The following is an 18926-nucleotide window of genomic DNA, read 5'->3' on the forward strand; positions in this document are numbered from 1 at the left end:
ACGAGCCGCCCCCATCAGCTGCGGGGGGGCGGGTGAAATTGGGTCCAACCCCCTCCTGGGGGAGAGGGCGATTTTTTCATTATTATTTTTAATTTTTTAAATTCTTTTTTATTATTTTTATTGTTTTATTATTTTTAATGTTTTTGTTTCAATTTTTAGTTTACTTTTTAATTTATTATTCTTTTCTTTACTTTTTAAATTTATTACTATTTTTTAATTTATTATTATTATTTTATTTTTATCCCTGCTGCAGCCCCCGGGCCGGGATCAGCCCCCCCACCCCGGGCCGCCCTTACCCCACCGGGACCCGCACGGATGCTCCGGGCGCGCCCAACTTTCTTAGGCAAAAAAAAGAATTTAAAAAACCAACCAAAACCCCAACCCCCCCAAAACCTTTCCTAAACTTTCTCCTCGCTCCTGTCACCCCCAATAGGTTTCCAAACCGGGGGAGGGGGACCCCAGCTTTCCATCATAAGGATGCCAAGCCTAGTAATGAATAATAACATATTAAAAATAAAGAAATCAATGAGTCGGAGGCAACGGCGGCTCCTGCGCCTGGGGAAGCTGCTGCCTCCCATCGGCCCCCCCGCCCCACCGCGGTACCCCCGGCCCCGGCCCCCAAGAAAAGAAGGGAGCGGAGCCTATCACAGCCGCTCGTCCTCCCACCGCCCCGGCCTCGGCGCTGCGACAACTTCCAACCCCCCCCCGACACCCCCCTTCCTCCTCCTCCTCCTCCCCCCCCCCAGCACGAGCATCCCTGAAGAGACAGGCACCAACCACTTCAAAAAAAAAAAAAAAGAAAAAAAAAAGAAAAAAAGCGACAACAACAAAATCAGGGGGAGCCCGCCCGCCCCCCCCCCCCCCGCCCCCCCCCCGCCCTAAGCCCAGCCCAGCACCGAGGCAACTTCGGATGTGTCCGCTGCTCCGGGTTACATTCCTCCGGAGCGCCCGCTCAGGCCGGTTCTGACATAGCCCTAAAACTTTAAGAGGAATTTCTGGTGGGTGATTTCCCCCCTCCCTCCTTTTCCCACCCCCCCACCCCCCCATTTTTTTTTATTATTTTTTTTTTTTCCTTGGAGCAAAGATTTCTCCCTTGTTTTGCAGCCGCGGGCTGGAAGAGAGAAGCGCTTCGGCTCCGAGGAGAGGCATCCCCGCATCTCCCCCCTCCCCGCCCTTCTCGGCTCTCCCGGGGCCAAGGGGTGCCCCCCCCCCCGGTTTGGACGGGACCGCTCCATCACCCCGAACCCCCCCCCTCCCCAAACCATGGCAGCTCTCCCCGGGACGGTGCCTCGGATGATGCGCCCGGCTCCGGGGCAAAACTACCCTCGCACAGGCTTCCCCTTGGAAGGTAGGTCTGGGAAAGCACCTCGCTAAAGCGCTCCTGCCCCCCAGCACGCCCCCCCCAGCACCCCGCCGTAACGGGGGGGGCCGGGCTGGGCTGCTCCGGGTTGGGGGGGGGGGATGCAGCGAAACTTTGCAGCCGGGGCGGGCGGGGGGTGTTCCCGACCCGAACATCCAACTTCCCGCCGCTATTTTGCTCCTTCTCCCGGCTGGAGCTGCTCCGTCCCCGCGAAAATACCGGCTTAGAGCTTGTATTTTCATTTATTTTAACCCCCCCTCCCCAACTTAAAGCAGCTTCACGCGTCCCGCAGAGGTTTTTTTTGGGGGAGGGGGGACAGGTTCTCCTGATTTGGGTTTATTTTTTAAATTTTTGTTTTAAATCGTTGGGACTTTTGCAGGGTTAATCTTCCCGGAAAGGTGGGGAAAAGCAACCAAATTAATCGTTTTCAACTTTAAGAGGGAAAAAAATAAGATTAAAACCCCTAAACTGGGAGCACCCGCTGGCTGCGGGCAGCCGAGCTGTCCGCGGCCGGGGCTGGCGAGGGGAGAGGGGGGGCACTTTGTAGCTGTCACCTCGCTAAGTGTCATCCCCACCTCGCAGCGCATCGACTTTCCCCATCATCTGCTTTATTTTTCTTTGTGTTACGGGGTTATTATTTCTAGGCACACGTTAAAAAATAATAATAATAAAAAAAGGGCAAAATGAAGAGCGGGACCCCTCTCCCCGCATTTATTAAACAGGAAAATCTCATCCTGACCGTGATCAAGTGGCGAAACTCAAACCTGTGGAAAACCACGCAGGCTGCAAAACATACAAGCTGGGGGGATTTGTTGAAGTGCTTTTCTGTAGCAAATGAAGTAAAACAGACGGCAAGGGAAAGGATCAAAGGATTACAACAATATTTGCACAACATGACTGGGAATAATGAAAAGAGAGAGCGGCCGGCGGTTTTAGTACCTCTTGAATGTAAAATTGGCCACTCGAGTGTTATCTGTCGATAATGATATATCCAGGGAGTGCTGGCCAAGTGACTTGGAATTAGTGGTGCATGATTCTTGTTAAATCGCGAGGCAATTTCTGGTATCGACTTTTCTTTGTATAAAGAGAAAAATCACCCCCCCTCGCCTTCCCTGTCCCTCGCCCCCTCCAGCCTTTCTGCAAATTACCCAGCTGAGTTCTCCCCACCTCTTTTTTTTTCGCCTTTTTTTTTTTTTTTTAATTTCCAGCCTGTGAAATCGTATTAATCTGCAAGATCTACATTGCGAGATATTAACCAAACCGGGGAGGGGGCGCGGGAGCCGCCGGTGCCCCGCTCCGGGCGGGGACGCGCCGCGCAAGGTGCCGGGGAAGCGGCGGCGGGGGATCCGCGCCCGCTCCGCGCCTCCCCGAACCGCTTAACAACCCCCCACCAAAACCACACACACACACACACACACAAAAATCCCCCGTCCCCAAAAAGGCCCCCATGAGGGTATTTAAAGAGGTTATTTCCAAAAGTTTGTCTGAAAGCAGGTAGCACCTTGATTTGAAGCAAGAAGCGGAGTGCGCTGTTTTTGGGGGGGAAATGGGAAGTTTTGGAGGGGTTGCCATGTGGGTTTCAAGGTTTCCTTATTTAAAACGTCAGATATAATTTAAAACATAGGTTTGAAGTGCCAAAAAATATATATATAGAGAGAGAGACGCTAACGCCTGTGCCACCTCGGAGCGCAGGGCGATGGGCGTGCGGGTCGTGCGCTGTTCTTGTTTTCCCTCTACGGATGGGAAAAGTCTTCCCCGGGATGCGGAGATAAATACCGAGGCCAGGGGATGGGCGAGAGGTTTCTACTTTCTTTTAAAAAATCAAATACCGGGAGAGAAGCTGAAGGTGCGGGGAGGGATGCGCCCCGTTTTGCTGGATTTCCCCTTTCTTTTAACTTTTCCCTCTTATTTTATTGGGGTTATTTTTTCTCCCCTTTGCTTTCCAGTTTCCACCCCGCTGGGCCAGGGCAGGGTGAACCAGCTCGGAGGGGTGTTCATCAACGGCCGACCCCTTCCCAACCACATCCGTCATAAAATCGTGGAGATGGCTCACCACGGGATCCGGCCCTGCGTGATCTCCCGGCAGTTGCGGGTCTCCCACGGTTGCGTCTCCAAAATCCTCTGCAGGTACCAGGAGACGGGCTCCATCCGTCCCGGAGCCATCGGAGGCAGCAAGCCCAGGGTGAGTGCAATGCGGGGGCCGAGCTGAGCTGCCCTCATGTTAAAAATCAAAATTAAGATTTTTTTTGTGTGTGTGTGTGTGTATAAGTTTTTCCAGGTGGACACACCAGGAAGGAGGGGAGGAGGGGAAGGGGCTTTAATAACGCTGCGATTTGCAGGCTCAGATGTGTAGAAATCAGTGCAGAGTTGAAGGCTATGAATAAATTAAGATGATGATGATTTTTTTCCCCACGTGCAACAAGTGGTGCGCGTTCGAGCATTTGCTTCAGCCCCGGTGTGTGGGAAGGAGGCAAGCCGGGGTGTTTTGGGGAGCAATAAATCACTGGGTGTATTATAACCACCCCCCCCAAAGCATCCCCTGCATCCCTTCCTGCCTCCTTCCCCCACCACCACCCCCCGGGGCTCAGGAGAAGCCCATCCTGGCTGATCTCCTTAGCCCCAGAGACTCTACTTTTAGGGTGGCCAACATTTGGGAGAGGAGGGCCTTTCCCAGCTTTCTTTTCCTCCTTTTCCCCCCTTCAAATCCCTACTCTTAGCCCCAAAACTAGCAGCCAGGGCGAGGAGGATTGGACTGAACCGAACAGCTTTTCTTCTCAATTAAAAGCGCTTTTTCTCTCCCCTTCCCTCTCTCTGCACACGCGGGCACGCACCGGTGTCCCTTGATCACAAAAGCAGGTTGCAACTCCCGATGTGGAGAAGAAAATCGAGGAATACAAACGGGAAAACCCCGGGATGTTTAGCTGGGAGATCCGAGACAGGCTCCTGAAGGATGGGCACTGCGACCGGAGCACCGTGCCCTCAGGTGAGAAGGCAGCTTGGCAAGAAGGACACCCTGATACCCTCAGGAGGATGGAGGGAAATTATTGTCACCACCAAAAATGTTTCCAGGGGCTACAAATATCCTCTCGGCCTTTGCTTTGATAGGGGAGGGGGGGGGAGAAAAAAATAATCACCCCAAGCAAACCCACGGAAGCAAAGGAACCCCAGGCGAGGGGGGGGCTGTGCCCTGGGCGCACTGCAGTCTGCTGGAAAAACAAACACAAACAACCCAGTTTTCCCAACTTATTCTGACTCCCTTGAAAGCAGGGGGGCTCCTGGCAGGGAGGGAGCATGCACAGAGGCAGAGCCCAAACCCAGGGTTAAAGGGGACCCCGGTTGCCCCGTTGGGACTTGCTTGCTCAGCTGGGGCTGCGGAGCAGCGTGTCCATCAGCCAGGGACCCCCATCACCCATGGAAGGCAACCCTGCACCCCAACATTGGGACTGCAGGGGTGTGCAAGCTCTGTAGGTCCTGGCTGAGAGTTCCCCTCTGTCTTGGGGGGGTGGGGTGGCTGAGCCTTCTCTGCTGGGCACAACTCCCCCAGAGTAGGCCAGGGCCCAGATCTGAATCCAGGCTGTGGGGTCACATATGGGGCTGGGGTGAAAGCTGGGTATTGGGGGGCAATTTCCCTGTTACAAAGCAGGTGATGACCCTGGGGGTGCGCACCCCGGGGCGTTGCGCCAGCTGTGATGCTCTGTGGGGTGTTGAGCACAAGCGGGTGCTGCTTGTGCCTGGTGTCTGGGAGGGGGACGGCAATAAGCGCATCCAACTTTGGGGGTCCACCTGGCAGTTCGGTGCGATGGTGGGGGATGAACTGGGGGTGTTCTGGAGGGCACAGAGGATCGGGCAGGTGCACACCCCTGGTAAAAGGGGGTGCAGATGCCCTTCGTGTGCGTGCACGAGGCCTCCTGCCCAAGTCATGCAGCCCTGGCCTGGGTTTTCCCGCCGGCTCCCACCTTGCCTTCCCAGGCAGCTTATACTTGCCTTTTTGTCTTTGACTGTCTGAGGTTTAGTGAGTTCGATTAGCCGTGTGCTACGCATCAAATTCGGGAAGAAAGAGGAAGAGGATGACTGCGACAAGAAGGAGGAAGATGGCGAGAAGAAGGCCAAGCACAGCATAGACGGCATCCTGGGCGACAAAGGTAAAGGCGGCCGTGCGCGCCCTCGCGGGGCTGGGCTGGAGGGGACATTTGGGAGAGGGGACACGGCCCTCCCTACCCGGAGCAGGACAGGGGATGGCTCCAGAGCCTCTTGCATTTGTCCTTTCAGAAAAATGACTGATGGCAGAGTGGAGGGTGTGGTGCAGGGCCCTGGGAGGGGAAGGTGGTACCCAGCCCCGCGGGCTGAGGATGCTTTCCCAGGAGGAAGAGTTGTCGGTGTTTTGCTCTGGATCAATTATTTATAAAGTGGGAAAGGAGATGGCTGGGGGGGAGGCATCTCCGATTCCTAAATGAATTTGTTAAACAGATTTCTCTCCTGCTCTCTAAGTGGTCCCCTGAAACTCTGGCTGACAGTTGACCGATTTGGCCAATCAATATCAATTAGAGAAGCCGGGATGGGCGCTGCGCTGGGGCTGCCACAGAGCCACCGGTGCCGGCGGAGCGCTGAGGGGAGATGAGGGGCCTGGGATCAGAGGAGATGGGGAGGGGGGGTGTCTGCACCCCTAAATAAAATCAGGAAAAAAATAAAGCTGGCATTTCTGATGAAGGGCTTGAGGCCAGGCCGGCAGTGGGGGAGAGCAGGGGGCCCTGGTACCATCTCCCACCGGTGCTGCTTTCCTCTCACGGGAGGAAAAATTGAACTTTTTAAAACTCTTGTGCTGTAAAAGTGGGGTGCAGGAGGAGGCATGACTGGAGGCGGCCCTGTGGCACTTGTAATTTTATTTTTGGGAAGCTTGTTGGGGGTGAAGATTCCCCTTTCTCCCCCAAAAAGGGGAGGGGGGGCGAATGGCATTTTTAGGGGGCATAATTAAGGTTTATCAATGAGGGTGTCTGCAAAGATGGGGAAGTTTTAAGCACCGGGAGGGAGGAGCGGCTGCGTCGGTTGAGGCAGAAAATGATTTCCTCGTGTCGCAGAGCTCAGTGTATTTTGGGGGGGAAACCAGCAATGATACGAGTCTTGGGAATGGGCTTCTGGAAATTGGGGTTCGCTCTTTTTCTCCAAAAGTGATGGCAAAATGGTGATGGCCCAGGCCTCTTGGGGCTGGGTCGGTGGGTGCGTCGGGGGACTTGCGATATCGTCGGTGTTGGTCCAAAAGGGAGCATGGTGAAGGTTGTTTTCTGTCTGGAGGGGGTCCCCGGCCCGGCTGTGGGAAGCAGGGGGAAAAGTTTCTCATACTGACAAAGTTTTCCCCATTTTGGGACAACGCGGGTGAGTGGGGGTATATTGAAGTGGGGGGAATTTGGGGCAGGAAAAAAAAGAGCTTCTCCGTGTCACCATCAAACGTTACTGGGAGTTTTAAATGAAGGTGCACAAAAGGGGTTTCTTTAAGGATCCGATCCTCTTTTTTTTTTTTTCCAACCTTGAAGATGAACTTCACTTACAAAGACCTTCAAGTCTATTGAAGCTTTATAAGCAAAAGATTCCTGACCACAAAAGCAAACAGTAGAAGAAGGAAAAAAAAAAAAAAAAAAGAAAAAAAAGGAGGAAAAAAAAAAGAAAGGGGGGGAAAACAGGGGGGGAAAACCCTAGGCTGCCTTAAAAATGGAGTAAAGGGATGGGGGAGGGAGGGCTTGTCTATTCTCATTCAAAATTCTGCGAGGAGGAGAAAAAGTTGGGACAAAGGGCCAAGGAAGGGAAGAAAGGGAGATAAATTATTCAAAACTCCCTGCTGTTAGATAGTTTTGTAATATTATAGGACCGTCTGTTGGAAAAAGGATAGCCGTTGGACGTTGCAAAATGTTGCTTGTGATTTGGAAACAGGCGATGCTCATTTGCAAATCGGGGCTATTGTGTCCGCGACAAGGTCCCCCCATCACTTTGGGGTGTTTTTAGTTTTATTTGTGGGGCGCGGGAAAGTTTTTGGTTTTAAGATTTATTTTAGTTGAGCCTCGTCGCTTGAAAAAAAAAAAAAAAGAAGATATAATTTTTAAACCGCCGAATGATTTTTATTTTCCCCCTCGTCCGTGCGCGTTTTCCCCATCGCCACCCCCAAAACCAAAAGGAGCGAAGGGGCTGGAGGCTTTTTTATTCCTTAATAACATGCAGAAGCGCGTGTCAATAAGCAAAACAAAACGCTCTCTTCTTCCTTCATGGGTAATATCGCGGACAAATAAAACACGAGCCCCCATTTCTTTATGAAACCAGCCCGGATTGAATCGAGTGCTAATTTGGGCAAATTCCTGATGCCGGAGCCCGCGGAGCGCCGCGTTACCCCCGAGCGCGCAGGATCCGCGCCCGTTCCTTGCCATAAATCCCCAGTTATCAGTTGCTTTTTTTTTTTTGGGGGGTGGTGTTGGTGTTTCCCTCCCCGCAATCGCGCCCTGACTCCGTAAATTTGCGGAGAAATCATCCAAAAAGGCTTTGCTTTGGGGCTTTGAGCATCAACCGCAGAGGCAGCGGGTTGGCAGCGGGCTGGACGCGAGCGCTGCGATCGCCACGGGACCGAGGGCAATTAAAATAATCATTAAAAAAACAAAAACCAAGGAAAAGTTTACCGCCGTCAGTGTATATTTTCACGTCGGGAAAAGTTTTAATGGCCCAATTAAGGTAATTGGTAACTGAACTTGTCAGACACGCGGAGGTGGTGCGTGCGCCTGGGTGTTTTTTTCCTTTTATTTTTTTTGCTCGGAAATAATAATTCTCTTTAGGGATCTTCCCCCCCACCCCCTCTCCCCGGCCTCCCCCAACCCTACCGATTTTCCCGGGAAGCTTACAATAAAAATGAAAATACTAACGCACTCCTGACACTTGCTCTCCAGCTCGGCTTTTGCTGCCTGAGTTTGTGGGGGTTTGATTTTTTTTTTAAACGCATTTTTATTATTATTGCGGGGGGGGGGGGGGGGGAGGGAAACTTTGTTTTGGCCTTTTTTTCCTCTTGACAAACGCCTTTGCTCCATTTGCGGGTTCTCCTTGCGGGGAGCCGGAGGAAGACAGCCTTAAATGCTCTCTCTTTTTAAGTGTTAAAGAAAGCTTCCACCCTGCGCCTGTTTCTTTCTATCGTCTGCTTGGCATTTAATAATGTTAAGACTTATTAGAGCTGGTAATGAAAACTGTGGCTGTTGAATAGGGAGCTGTGTTGGAGAAGGGTGTAATAGCTCCAAGGCATGCTAAGAAATGTATTTATCCCCAATCAGTACTCACTCTCTGAGTTCCCAGCACAAACGTTAAGTTGAAGGGTTTTAAGGCAGATTAAATTGAGCCTTTATTTCTTTGCACTTTCATCTTTAAACGGCTCACTCCAGCTAGCCCTGGGCATATATTCATGAGGCTTCACTTTATTTTTTTTTTATATTTTTTTTTATCCTTGTTAAGACCGAGTTATTATTATTTGGGGTTGTTGTTATTTATTATGACTGGTGGGGTTTATTAAGGAGGGTCACGCGTGGGTGATGCGCGCTTCTCCCGCACCCCGCAGATCCGAGGGGCTCCGGCGGGGGGTGGGGGGTGGCATTTGGGCAACCCCAAATCTGAAGGGGGTGCTGGGGAAGGTGCTCCGCATTCCGGGCGGGAGGAGCGGGGGCGAGGCCTCGTCCTGGCCGGGAAGTAATTGCAACCAGACGCGGGGGAAGGGGGGGGGGGGGGTGTCCGTGGGGTTACGGGGAAGGCGATGGGCTTGTACTGGGGGAGGGGGGGGGTTGAGCGTCTCCCCCCCCACCCCCCTGCGGTGTCACCCCACGGTCACGGGTGGGGGCAGCCGCTCCGGGGTGCAGGGCAGGATGCCTGCGGAGGATGCTCGGCGGTGCTGGTGGGGGACATCTGGGGTGAAAACACGGGGCGGGGGGTGTGTGTTTAATTAATTTTCTCGCCCTGCTTTATTCCTCTGAACTCCGCGTTATTGCACCGAGTTTCTTCCATCGATCACGGCTCAATCCCCACCCCCCCACGCCCTTTCGCTAGCCACCCCTGCGCCCGTGGAAACATTGCGTGGGATGGGAAAAGCCGGGGAAAGCGGGTGGTGGTGGTATATTTTTATTGGAGGTGGGAAACGCATACAGGTGGGAAGAGGAGCTGGGTGGGGGGGTATTTGGACACTCGGGAGTGATAACGATTGGATTTGGCAGCAGTCAGTGACGCTTATATAGGGGTTGGGGGGGGGGGGGGGGGGGCTGGAGGCAGGAGGAGGCTGTTTGGGTTTGGGGGTACAAGGTCCTGCCAAATGTAATTAGGCTCGAGGGAGGGAAGGGGACGGGAGGAAGAGGGGGACACCCCCCACCCCCCCACACCTGGAGAGGGGCTTTGTTTCCCAAGCTGGGGCGGGGAGGGGGGGGAAGGAGAGGGGATATGGAGTCAATTTATCAGCAAACAATCTGCATCGATTTAAAACCAACAAGCGCTTTCTCTGTAAATGTATGGGGGGGGGGGGGGGGGGGGGGATAGACACTTCATCAAATCAAGGGATTACGAAAGGTTGGCAATCTAATCAAACAGAGACCAGGCGGGATTTGTGAGTGTTGCGAGTGGGATCAGCTCTAATAATGGGGGGCAGGAAAGAGATAGGGTAGTGTCAAGCAATTCATTGGCTTTAGGCTGAGTTATTCTGTGCATATTTCAGGGAGAGAGAGGAGGGAAAAGGAGGGGAGGGGAAAAAAAAAAGCAGGGAGAGGGAGAAGGAAGGGGGGGGCTGGATGTGAGCACACACGGAGCTTACATGTCACAAAAAAAGCTGAGACAAATGAGGTACAACAATAAACACAGATAACAATTACAAAGGCAAACAGTGGCTTTTGGGAACAAGTAGCTGCAGAACCTGGTCTACATAAACAAAGTAGGCAAATGTTTGCAAGATAAACTCCTTCCTAAATCGAGTGTGACGGGAAGGAGAGAAGAGAGGAGGAGAGATAAGGTTGGAAGGGGGAATAAACGAGTATAATCTAATACAAGACGTCTTAAAAAACAAACTTAAGACAAGGATGCAGGGAGAGAGGTTCAATTATACAGTAGGCAGTGAAATAATATAAGGGAGATGTTTGTGATCCAGGGTTTGTTTGGGGTGGGTTTTTTCCCTTTTTTTTTCTACATCTGCCCCCCCCCCCCCCCCCCGCCTTCTTTGGGGGAGAAGAATAGGCTCAGTTACAGACCGGGGAAAATAGCAGGCAAATATCGGTATCAGGAGGGCTGGCTGGCAGGTGGGGTGCCCGGGGTTCGGCTCGGAAGGGAAAGGAAATACATTCTATAGGTTATAATCTGTAATTCGAAGGTGGAGGGTAGATTACCGTGTACTGGGAGGGGTGGGATACTTGGCGGTGCGGGGGAGATGGATGCCGTGATAGGGGAGGGGAGGAAGGAAGCTCCAAGGTCTATTTCTAATCCCAGGTTTCGCCCGTAATTGGGGTAGGAGAGAGGAGGCAGAGATTGAATTAAGCAGCAGGAAGGCTGTGAGGGAAACAGCGATCCAGGTGTGCGCAGGGGTGGTTCGGAAACAAACAGATCATCCCCCCCCAAACCCCACTGCTCTTAACCCCCAAATAATTTAAAGTAGTAGTTTAAGGCTGTGTCGGGGCTTATTCTCTTTTATAGAGACATGTATATATGGATCTCTCCAAATGAGAATTGTATATAAGAGGGGAGAGACGTGTCTGCAGTGTGGTTAAAGGAATTAGATATTTACCAGTTTGAAATAAGCCTGGTTATAAAAAAAGGGAGAGAGAGAGAGACACTGAAAAGATGAGACGGGAGAACACTTCAAACGAATTCATCATCTGGAGTGGTGAAGGGGAGATTTAGAGACAGTATTGGGAAGTTATTTAGATATTAATAACATATTTTCCTGAGGCGTCAGGAGTGCCTCCATACGCACTTTTTTCTCGCAGCTATTTGGCTGGGTGAAATATGGGAGACCCAAATGTTGGGAAGAGATAACACAATCAGCCTAGCCCTGGTCCTGTGACTGCATCATAGCATTAAACCCGGATTAACCTCCCCTTCCTCCCCCTCCCCCTCTCCCAGTCGTGTTCCCCCCCCCAACGCCCCCCCCCCCCCCCGAGAAGCTTTCCAAATTTTTCAGGGGAATTTACATGGCAGGATTTTAAAGCACATATAACACTAGCCTTAAAGCTGTAAGGTACTTACTCGAGCATTAGGGTAAGGCGGGGGGGAGGGGGGGGAAGTATCTTTCTGAAAATTACGTTTGCTACAAAAGAAATAAGCAAATAAGGGACCCTCTTAAGACCTGAGCTTTGGAGATATTATATATTTATAGAGACTATTCTTAAAAAAAAAAAAAAAGCCCATTTCAATCAGCTGCCACATTTCTCTCTCTCCACCACTGGGTTTTACTTTTTCTTTCCTTTTTTTTTTTTTTTAAATTTAATCTGAACTTCAGTCCGATTTGGGCGCTGGATTTTTTTTTGGAGGGGGGGTGGGGATGGGGGAGAAGATGCTGGGCGGGTCCCAGTCCGGGAAGCAGCGGTGGGCTCCGGCCCGGTGAGGGGGATCCCCTGCGCTCCCCAGGTGGGAGCTGCTCCTGCCCGGCCGGGCACCGCTTCCCCTTCCCGGAGGGTGCGGGTGGAGCACCCCGAGTCTCCAGGGGTGGGTTTGGGGGGGCTCCTTACCCCCCAGGAAAAAAGAAATGAAGGAGTTGGGAAGCGCAGGTGGAGCTCACGGGGGAGGCAAGGTTGGGATGGGGACGCGGCTTTGTCGGCAGGCCCGGGGGTGGGAGGTTTGCTGCATCCCCCCTCCCCCAAAATACCACCCTCCTCCTCCTCTTCCTCCTCGGCTCACCCCGCCCCGGGGGTGGCACTCGCTCGGGAGGGCCCGGCTGGGCGCTCGCACTTGGCATGGTCTTGCCACAAAAGAAATTAGATGTCAGCTAATGCCTGTTTATAAAGACATTTGTCACCCGGAGTTGGGCAGAAGCGGGGAAGGGATGAGGAGGTGCGGGGGAGGGCGAGAACCACACCGGAGCTTGGCTTTTCTTTTTTTTAAAGACAGAATCTGAAGGTGCAAGTGATGATGATATTTTGGGGGCACGGGCTGGGGCTGCCCCCCCCGCACTTGGGCGGACCTGAGGGCTGCCGGAAGGGAGAGGGAGGATTGCGTCTCCTTGGAGGGGCTGGAAGGGGAGAAGGAGGGGTGGGGGGGGGGGGGAAGAAAAAGTAGGTGAGGAAAAGTAGAGGCAGCTTGAGGAAATTGAGAAGCTTATAGTCTTTGATCCTTGGATGCTTTTCCTTATCAGAAACATTTGTGGTGACACCGGTACAAAGGAAGTTCATCATATTACAGACTGCTAGGGCTGCTTGCAGGAATCACTGTCTATTAATTAGCAGGCGCTCTGTCTTGTGGGACACACTAGATCTGAGGCTACATATTACTTGCTTGGATGGCTCTGGGTCCTGTGATGAATTGTTGTAAAGGGCCGTTGCTGTTTATAGGCTCTGCAGGGATAGCCAGGGCAGGGGGGAGGCGGGGACGACCCTCGGCTCATTCATGAAATATATCTATATCTATCAATTTATAGCCGGAGATGGGGAGGGGGTCGCTCATTCATGAGGTTAGGAGCTGGGGAGGCATTGCTGGTCCCGGCCGGGCTGGGGTACTGGAGGGTTGGGGGGGCTTGCGTGGAGGAAGGTGAGGAAAAGTGCTTGTTTAAAATAAAAAAAAAAAAAAGAGAAAAGGACTAAAAAAGACTAGCCAAGTCTCCTCGGAGAGAGGGCACGCGAGGCGAAGAGGTCGCGCTGGAAATGGAGGGTTTCCCTCCCCCCAGCAGCAGTACCCGAGGGATGCTCCCCTTGCGCCTCCACCTGCCAACGTAAAACAAAAAAAATAAATTTAAAAAGAGTCTTTTCTGGGGGAGGGAAAGCTGGAGTTCAAAGAGGGGGCTGCCTTTGCTGTGTCTGCGCGGCCCTCCGCTGCCCACCAGGCCGGAGGTGGGCGGGGGGGACGCGGGGAGGACACGGAGGGATGCCCCGCAGATTCGGGGGGGCTCTGCGCGGGCAGGGGAAGCGCAATCTCTTCTTACCCCCGCTCCCCCCTTCACGCTGGCCGTCCCCTGCCCCCGGGCTCGCTCGGGCTCTGGAAGAGGGAGGAAAAACCCTTCTTGGTTTTCACTCTTCTGTTGGGAGGGGTTTTTTGTTGTTGTTGTTGCTAAAATTGGAAGGCAGCACTCTGCCTGACCCTGGGGAGCGGGGCGAGGGCAGGGCTGCCGGCGGGGCTCCCTCCCGGGCGGGGTGCGGGAGCGGGGCGGGGGGGGACACCCGGCAGCCTTCAGCCTTCACTGCCGCCTTTGTCCGGAGACCCTAAAGCCCGCGGATCAAAGTGACCTGGTGGCATCTTTAAAGGAGGGAGAGAAGAAGGGGAGGGGGAGAGGGAGGGGAAGGAAGATAGTTATGAAACCGAGGTCCCCAAACCCAAGGGAAGGAAGGGCGGGGGGGGGGGGGGGTCCGAAAAAAATGTTATTTTTGTCTTTTCGAAGGGAAATTCCATTTTATTCCTGCCATTTCTATTCGCGCACAAATCTGGAGTGGAGGGGAAAGTCCGGAGCGACCGCAATTCTGGAATTTATTTATTTTTTTTCCCCTTCATTCCCATTATGGGGACGAATTGATTTGCATTTTTATTGGGAATTAAAGGAGAGGGAGGAAAGTTGACTCGACAGGATTGCTCGACGAGAAGCTGCCTTTGAGTAACTCCCTTCCTAGCGGAGTTAAAAATACTCGGGTGATTTTTTCCTCGCTTAAAGTTAGAAGGGTACTTAAATCGTCCGTGAAACTTCCCACTGTTAAACAACTTCGTAAAGATTTTGGGTTTGGAATTATTTTATTTTCTCGTGAAAAAATTGATCCGAGCAAAGCCTCGTCTTGCGTTTTAATAAAGATCCCCCGACTGCATTATTTTGCATTTTTAAACGTATAAACGTCTTTAAGAGGAGAGGGTGAAGGTACAAAGGACAATTCGATGTCGAGGGATATTCAGGGGACAGTCATGTTTAAATTTCGCTACAATTGTCTCTGGCACATTTGATTGCTCGGAAAAAGAAAGAAACACTGACATGAATAGGAATGGGGGCTGAGGGGGGGGACGACGGGATTAATAGCCCCCAACCTTTGTGTGGTGTAAATTATCCAAGAGAGGGCAGATAGCTGGAGCTGCTGGTGATTTTAAAGGACTATATGTATATATATGCCCACATACAGACGCGTGTATTTAGTAAAAAGCTGGCGTTTTCTGGCGGGAATCGTTATTTCTGTGCAGCAACTCTTAATTCTTTTTAAATTCTTTCCCCACTTTTCGAGAAGATGCCTGTTTGATGCTAAATAGCAGCAAATTGAGCTATTTGAAGCTTTTTCTTTTTTTTCCCTTGCGAATGTGACTATTTGGTTTGTACCTTGTTGCTCCGTTTCTTTTTCCTGGAGTTTTCCCCTTAATCTCCTTCCAGCCACAAACCCTCCCCTGTGCGAGCGGCTGAATGTGCTCGCAGCGGGTAAGCTGCAATTTCCATCCCTGAAACTCCAGCAAAAGGAGGAGAAAAGTTTGGGGGGTGTTAACAAATGTTTTTGGTGTTTTTTTTTTTTTTTAAACAAACAAACAAAAAACCCCAGTTCTTGCCACCCTCTGTTCACTGGAGGGAGGGATGTCGAGAGGGAGTCCCAGATTAAGACGCATCTAAAGGACGAGGGGATCCAGGATGGTTAAATCCAACTGATGCTTGGGGGGAAATTATATATACACACATATATAATGTAAAAAATCTCCGTGCTTCTCGAGGGGAAATGCTCAGAGGTTGATAGTGCAGAGATGGACAACCTTCCCCAGTTCTGCTTGGCAAGAGCGTCTCGGCAAACCTCTGCCGAGGAGGAAAAGAGGGTGGTGGTTGTGCTCAACTGCTAAAGAATAAAATAACTTGAGCGCAGAGCAGAAAGCGGCTCGGCTTTGGAGTTCGGTTGCAAAGAGTCAAGTGTCCCCCGCGGAGAAAAAAAAAAATATCCCGGTCAAACAGGCCCCCCCCCGCCCCCTCCCCTCAGCTCAATGCGCAGGAGGGAAACCTAAATATTGTAATTATTGTAATTATTTTTTCCCTGCGAGGCAGGCAGTCGGGCGGGGAAGGGGAAAAGCGGAGCCGAAAGCCCCGCGCTCTCGCTCCTCTCCCGGCTGCTGTGACTTCGTGACTTTTCTGTCCGATTTTAAACTTTACCCAGGCTGAATTTGATCTTTTTAACTCTTTTGCCATCCCCCTCCTCTCTCCCCCCTCCTTTTCTGACGGTATTTTTTTTTCCTTACTCTGTTTTCTCCCCTTAACCTCCTCTTCTTTTTTTTTTGTCCGCCTTTCATTTGAAGCGAGGCTTTACAGCTTGCTACACTTTCTAAGTGCATCAATAGCCACTTTAGAAATACAAACAACTTTTAAAGATAAAATAACCAAACCAGAATGGGACTTTCAATGGGGGAATAGTTGTTGTCCTTTACCATGGAGTGTGCAGCCGCCTCTGCCTAATCCAGCTTTCATTTTCACCGACAAATGCCAAGAATCTATATCTGTCTCCCAACCCCTCGGGAGCTTGATTACACGACAAAAGGCTGCCATTATCCGCAGGAGAAAACAGGGAGGGGACACGGGGGCTCGGGCCTCTGAGGATGAGGGCATCTCCAAACTATTGACTTAGTGGATGAAGTCAAGAGCAAACACGCTGAGATCTAAAGGGGGGGAAGGCGCTGGCGGGAGGGGGGGGGGGATGCTCAGGGAAGGAGCGGAGGAAAAGCAGCAGCAGAAAGTCCTTGAAACTAAAGCGGGATGGCAAGGAGAGAGTTTAGGGGGGAATTAATGCAACTGCGGAAATTTTTTCCCCCTTCCCCACCCAAGAGCAGGTTGATCGGGGAAAGCTCCCACTCGCCCTCCGACCCCTATTATTTTTTTCACCCCTTGGCTCTCCCTATGTCTTCCCCTGTGGTGAGATTTATATTTTTTAAAGCTCTTATCCACCTTCCCCACGGGGAATTTGGGTCTTTCCTCCCGCTGAGAGAGGAAAAAAAAATAAAGAAAAGAAGGTGGAAAAACCGCAGCCCCGCTTTTTGGGAACAGGGCCGGGATGGTGCGGAGTCCCCGCCCCGCCGGCCTGCGCATCCCCCCGCAGCATCTCTCCCCGAACTGGTGGTACCCCCCAGATAGCCTCCCCCCAAAGTCTGGGCGGCACAGGGCACGGGGAAACCCCCTTCCCGTCGCTGCTACAGCACGGAGACTGGCCAAAAGCCCCGCGGCCGGAGCCCGGTTTTCTCCCCAAACTGGGAATAAACTGGGTCAAGGTCTCGGGCTGCGCCTTTGGCCGGGGCAGCCGCGCTTGGTCCCCGGGCTCAGCCCCGCAAGAAAGGCTGTGAACGAGGGGCTGCGAGGGCTGGGGAGGAGGGGGGAAACCTGCCTGCGAAGCCCCCGCAGGTCTGGCAGGGAGGAGAAGTCACCCCACGCCGCTGCTTTTCAGGTTTAACTGGCTGCGTTTTGCATGACTGCCTCATTAGCCACCGCTGAGCGGGGATTTGCGGGCCGGGCTCATCCCGGCCCGTCGCGGACAAAAGTTATTTCAGCCCTATCTGTAATTTATCTGGGTCACCTAGGGAGAAATCCTCCGGGTAGGGAGAGTCCTAGGAGCGGTACCAAAGGAGTCCCACCGCCCTTAATTACTCTTTAATCAACGTAACGCAGTGGTCCCTTTAAAGAGCTGCTTTTGGTGCAAGAGCTGCGTTTAAGCATCTGCTTCCCGGCCGAGAGTGGGGAGCCAAAAACCTGCTCCGGCTTAAGGGATTTAAAGGTGTGGAGCGTGTGTTTCGGGCTGGGCCCGCCGAGCATCCCTTTTGCTGTAATCACAAAAGTATTAAACAAAGGAAGAGGGTGGCGGGGAGGTGGGAAGAACCTGGAGGATCCGATTTAAACTACAAAAGGCACAAAAAGGATCCTAAATTCATCTCTTAAGTGGAATTCGTCTTTGCGGAGAGCAGGCTGGGTTTGCAGCCCTCCCATCTCCGGGCTGAGGGTCTGGCTGGGCTCTTCATCCTTTGCAATAAGAGCTGGTTTGATTTGATTTGATTTCCTTTCGTGATATCTGGAGAAAGGCGGGGGAACCTGCTTTTCCCGACCCAGGACGGCGAGGTTTCCTCGCCGGAATTTTGCTGTGTTTTAGGAAAGCTGCGCAGCTTTGCGGTCCTCCGGACAGTTCGCTGTCTGGCGGGGAAAGAGCAGCTGCTGGGAGGGAGAATAAGTATTAGAAGAAAGAAAGAAAAAAAATCCTCGTAATCTTGGGACGTATATAATCTACGTCTCCCTGAATCCCAAAAGGCAGCGGGCCCGTCTCTCTGATTTATTTTTACGCTAGCCTAGTTTGCATCCCAAAGAAGTAAACTGCTATTTTTAACCACTGGTTTAAAGCTTAATTAAAAGCCCCTAAACTGATTGTTTTGAAAATTGATTTAGAGGAATTGCCCCAGGGCTGAGACGCTATCTAAGCCAAGTTGCAGTCCCAGAGCTCGCAGTGGTGTCTGAATCGTTAACCCCGACGAGGCAGGAGTCGCCGGGGATGGATGACACATGGGCCAGCGGGGTCCCTACACCCTCTGGAAAGAAAGGTCCTTTGTTAGTCCCGGCTACTGGCTTGCTTGGGTGGATCTCCGCTGGTTTCCTGGAGTTACGAGGTTTAATTGAATTAAGGGAAGCTCTGAGATGCTTGTGACACCGGGATGGGAGAGCTCTTCCTTTCATCTGCGCGTCTCGGGGTGCGGAGCCCCTCCTCGGGGGAGGGTGGGTGCGGGAGGGAAGGGCCACGCCACCTCCAAAGGTGGGCTGTGCTACGGGGGGGACACGGGACGGGTGTTTTTGGTCCCCAGACCCCTTTCTCTCCCGGCAAGCCTCCTTTTTCCCAGCCATCTGCGCCCGGCAGAGCCTCCCGAGATGCTGCCGAGCCACCGCGGCTGTAATTATCCTCAATTGCTTCCCCGGGAGAAGGGGCTTTACCTGCTTAAAGGGGGGTTGAAGGTTGGTTTGAAGGCTTGGGGGGGGGGGGGGGGGGTTGTGGGGTGGGGTGAGGGGGGGAAGGGAAGTGGCATTTCAGCCCCGTAATTAGATGTAAACAAGAATAGAGACGGGGCTCCGTGGTCAGACAACTTGATTGTTAAGGGATTAACACCTAAGTAAACCAATAAAGGCTCCGCGTTGCTGGCGAGAGGGCTGCGGGGCAGGAGGGGCTGGGTAAGACTATCGAAGCCTAATGCCCACCCCCCCGGCGGCATATTAATAAACCCTCGGGAAAATGGAGGTTTAGTCCCGGCCTGGACACGCGTGGGGTCACCCCAGCAGTTTTAGGAACCCGGTTTTTTTAAACGCTTTTTGGCAAAGGTTTGAATCGTCGGTGCTGGTTTTGCTGCCTGGGACGAGAGGGGGGATTCCCTTCTCTCCTTCGGGATGCCTCAGGGGAGGCACCCATCCCGG

At 52.4% G+C, this 18926-nt stretch overlaps 1 protein-coding gene across 2 annotated transcripts in view; it reads left to right on the forward strand.

Moving 5' to 3' along the window:
- The first annotated feature begins 1089 nt into the window (after nt 1-1089).
- Nucleotides 1090-18926, forward strand: part of PAX7 (paired box 7) — a 104238-nt gene continuing 86401 nt past the window's right edge. The window contains exons 1-4 of one of the 2 annotated variants that reach the window (XM_075113827.1): nt 1090-1348; nt 3307-3542; nt 4214-4343; nt 5368-5502. In XM_075113827.1, coding sequence (XP_074969928.1) covers nt 1264-1348; nt 3307-3542; nt 4214-4343; nt 5368-5502 — 586 coding nt within the window. In that variant the 5' untranslated portion in view covers nt 1090-1263. The remainder of the gene's footprint in view (nt 1349-3306; nt 3543-4213; nt 4344-5367; nt 5503-18926) is intronic. The other variant, XM_075113826.1, reaches the window with a different exon arrangement.

Source organism: Phalacrocorax aristotelis, chromosome 19 (genome assembly GCF_949628215.1).
Source record: "Phalacrocorax aristotelis chromosome 19, bGulAri2.1, whole genome shotgun sequence".
NCBI lineage: Eukaryota > Metazoa > Chordata > Aves > Suliformes > Phalacrocoracidae > Phalacrocorax > Phalacrocorax aristotelis.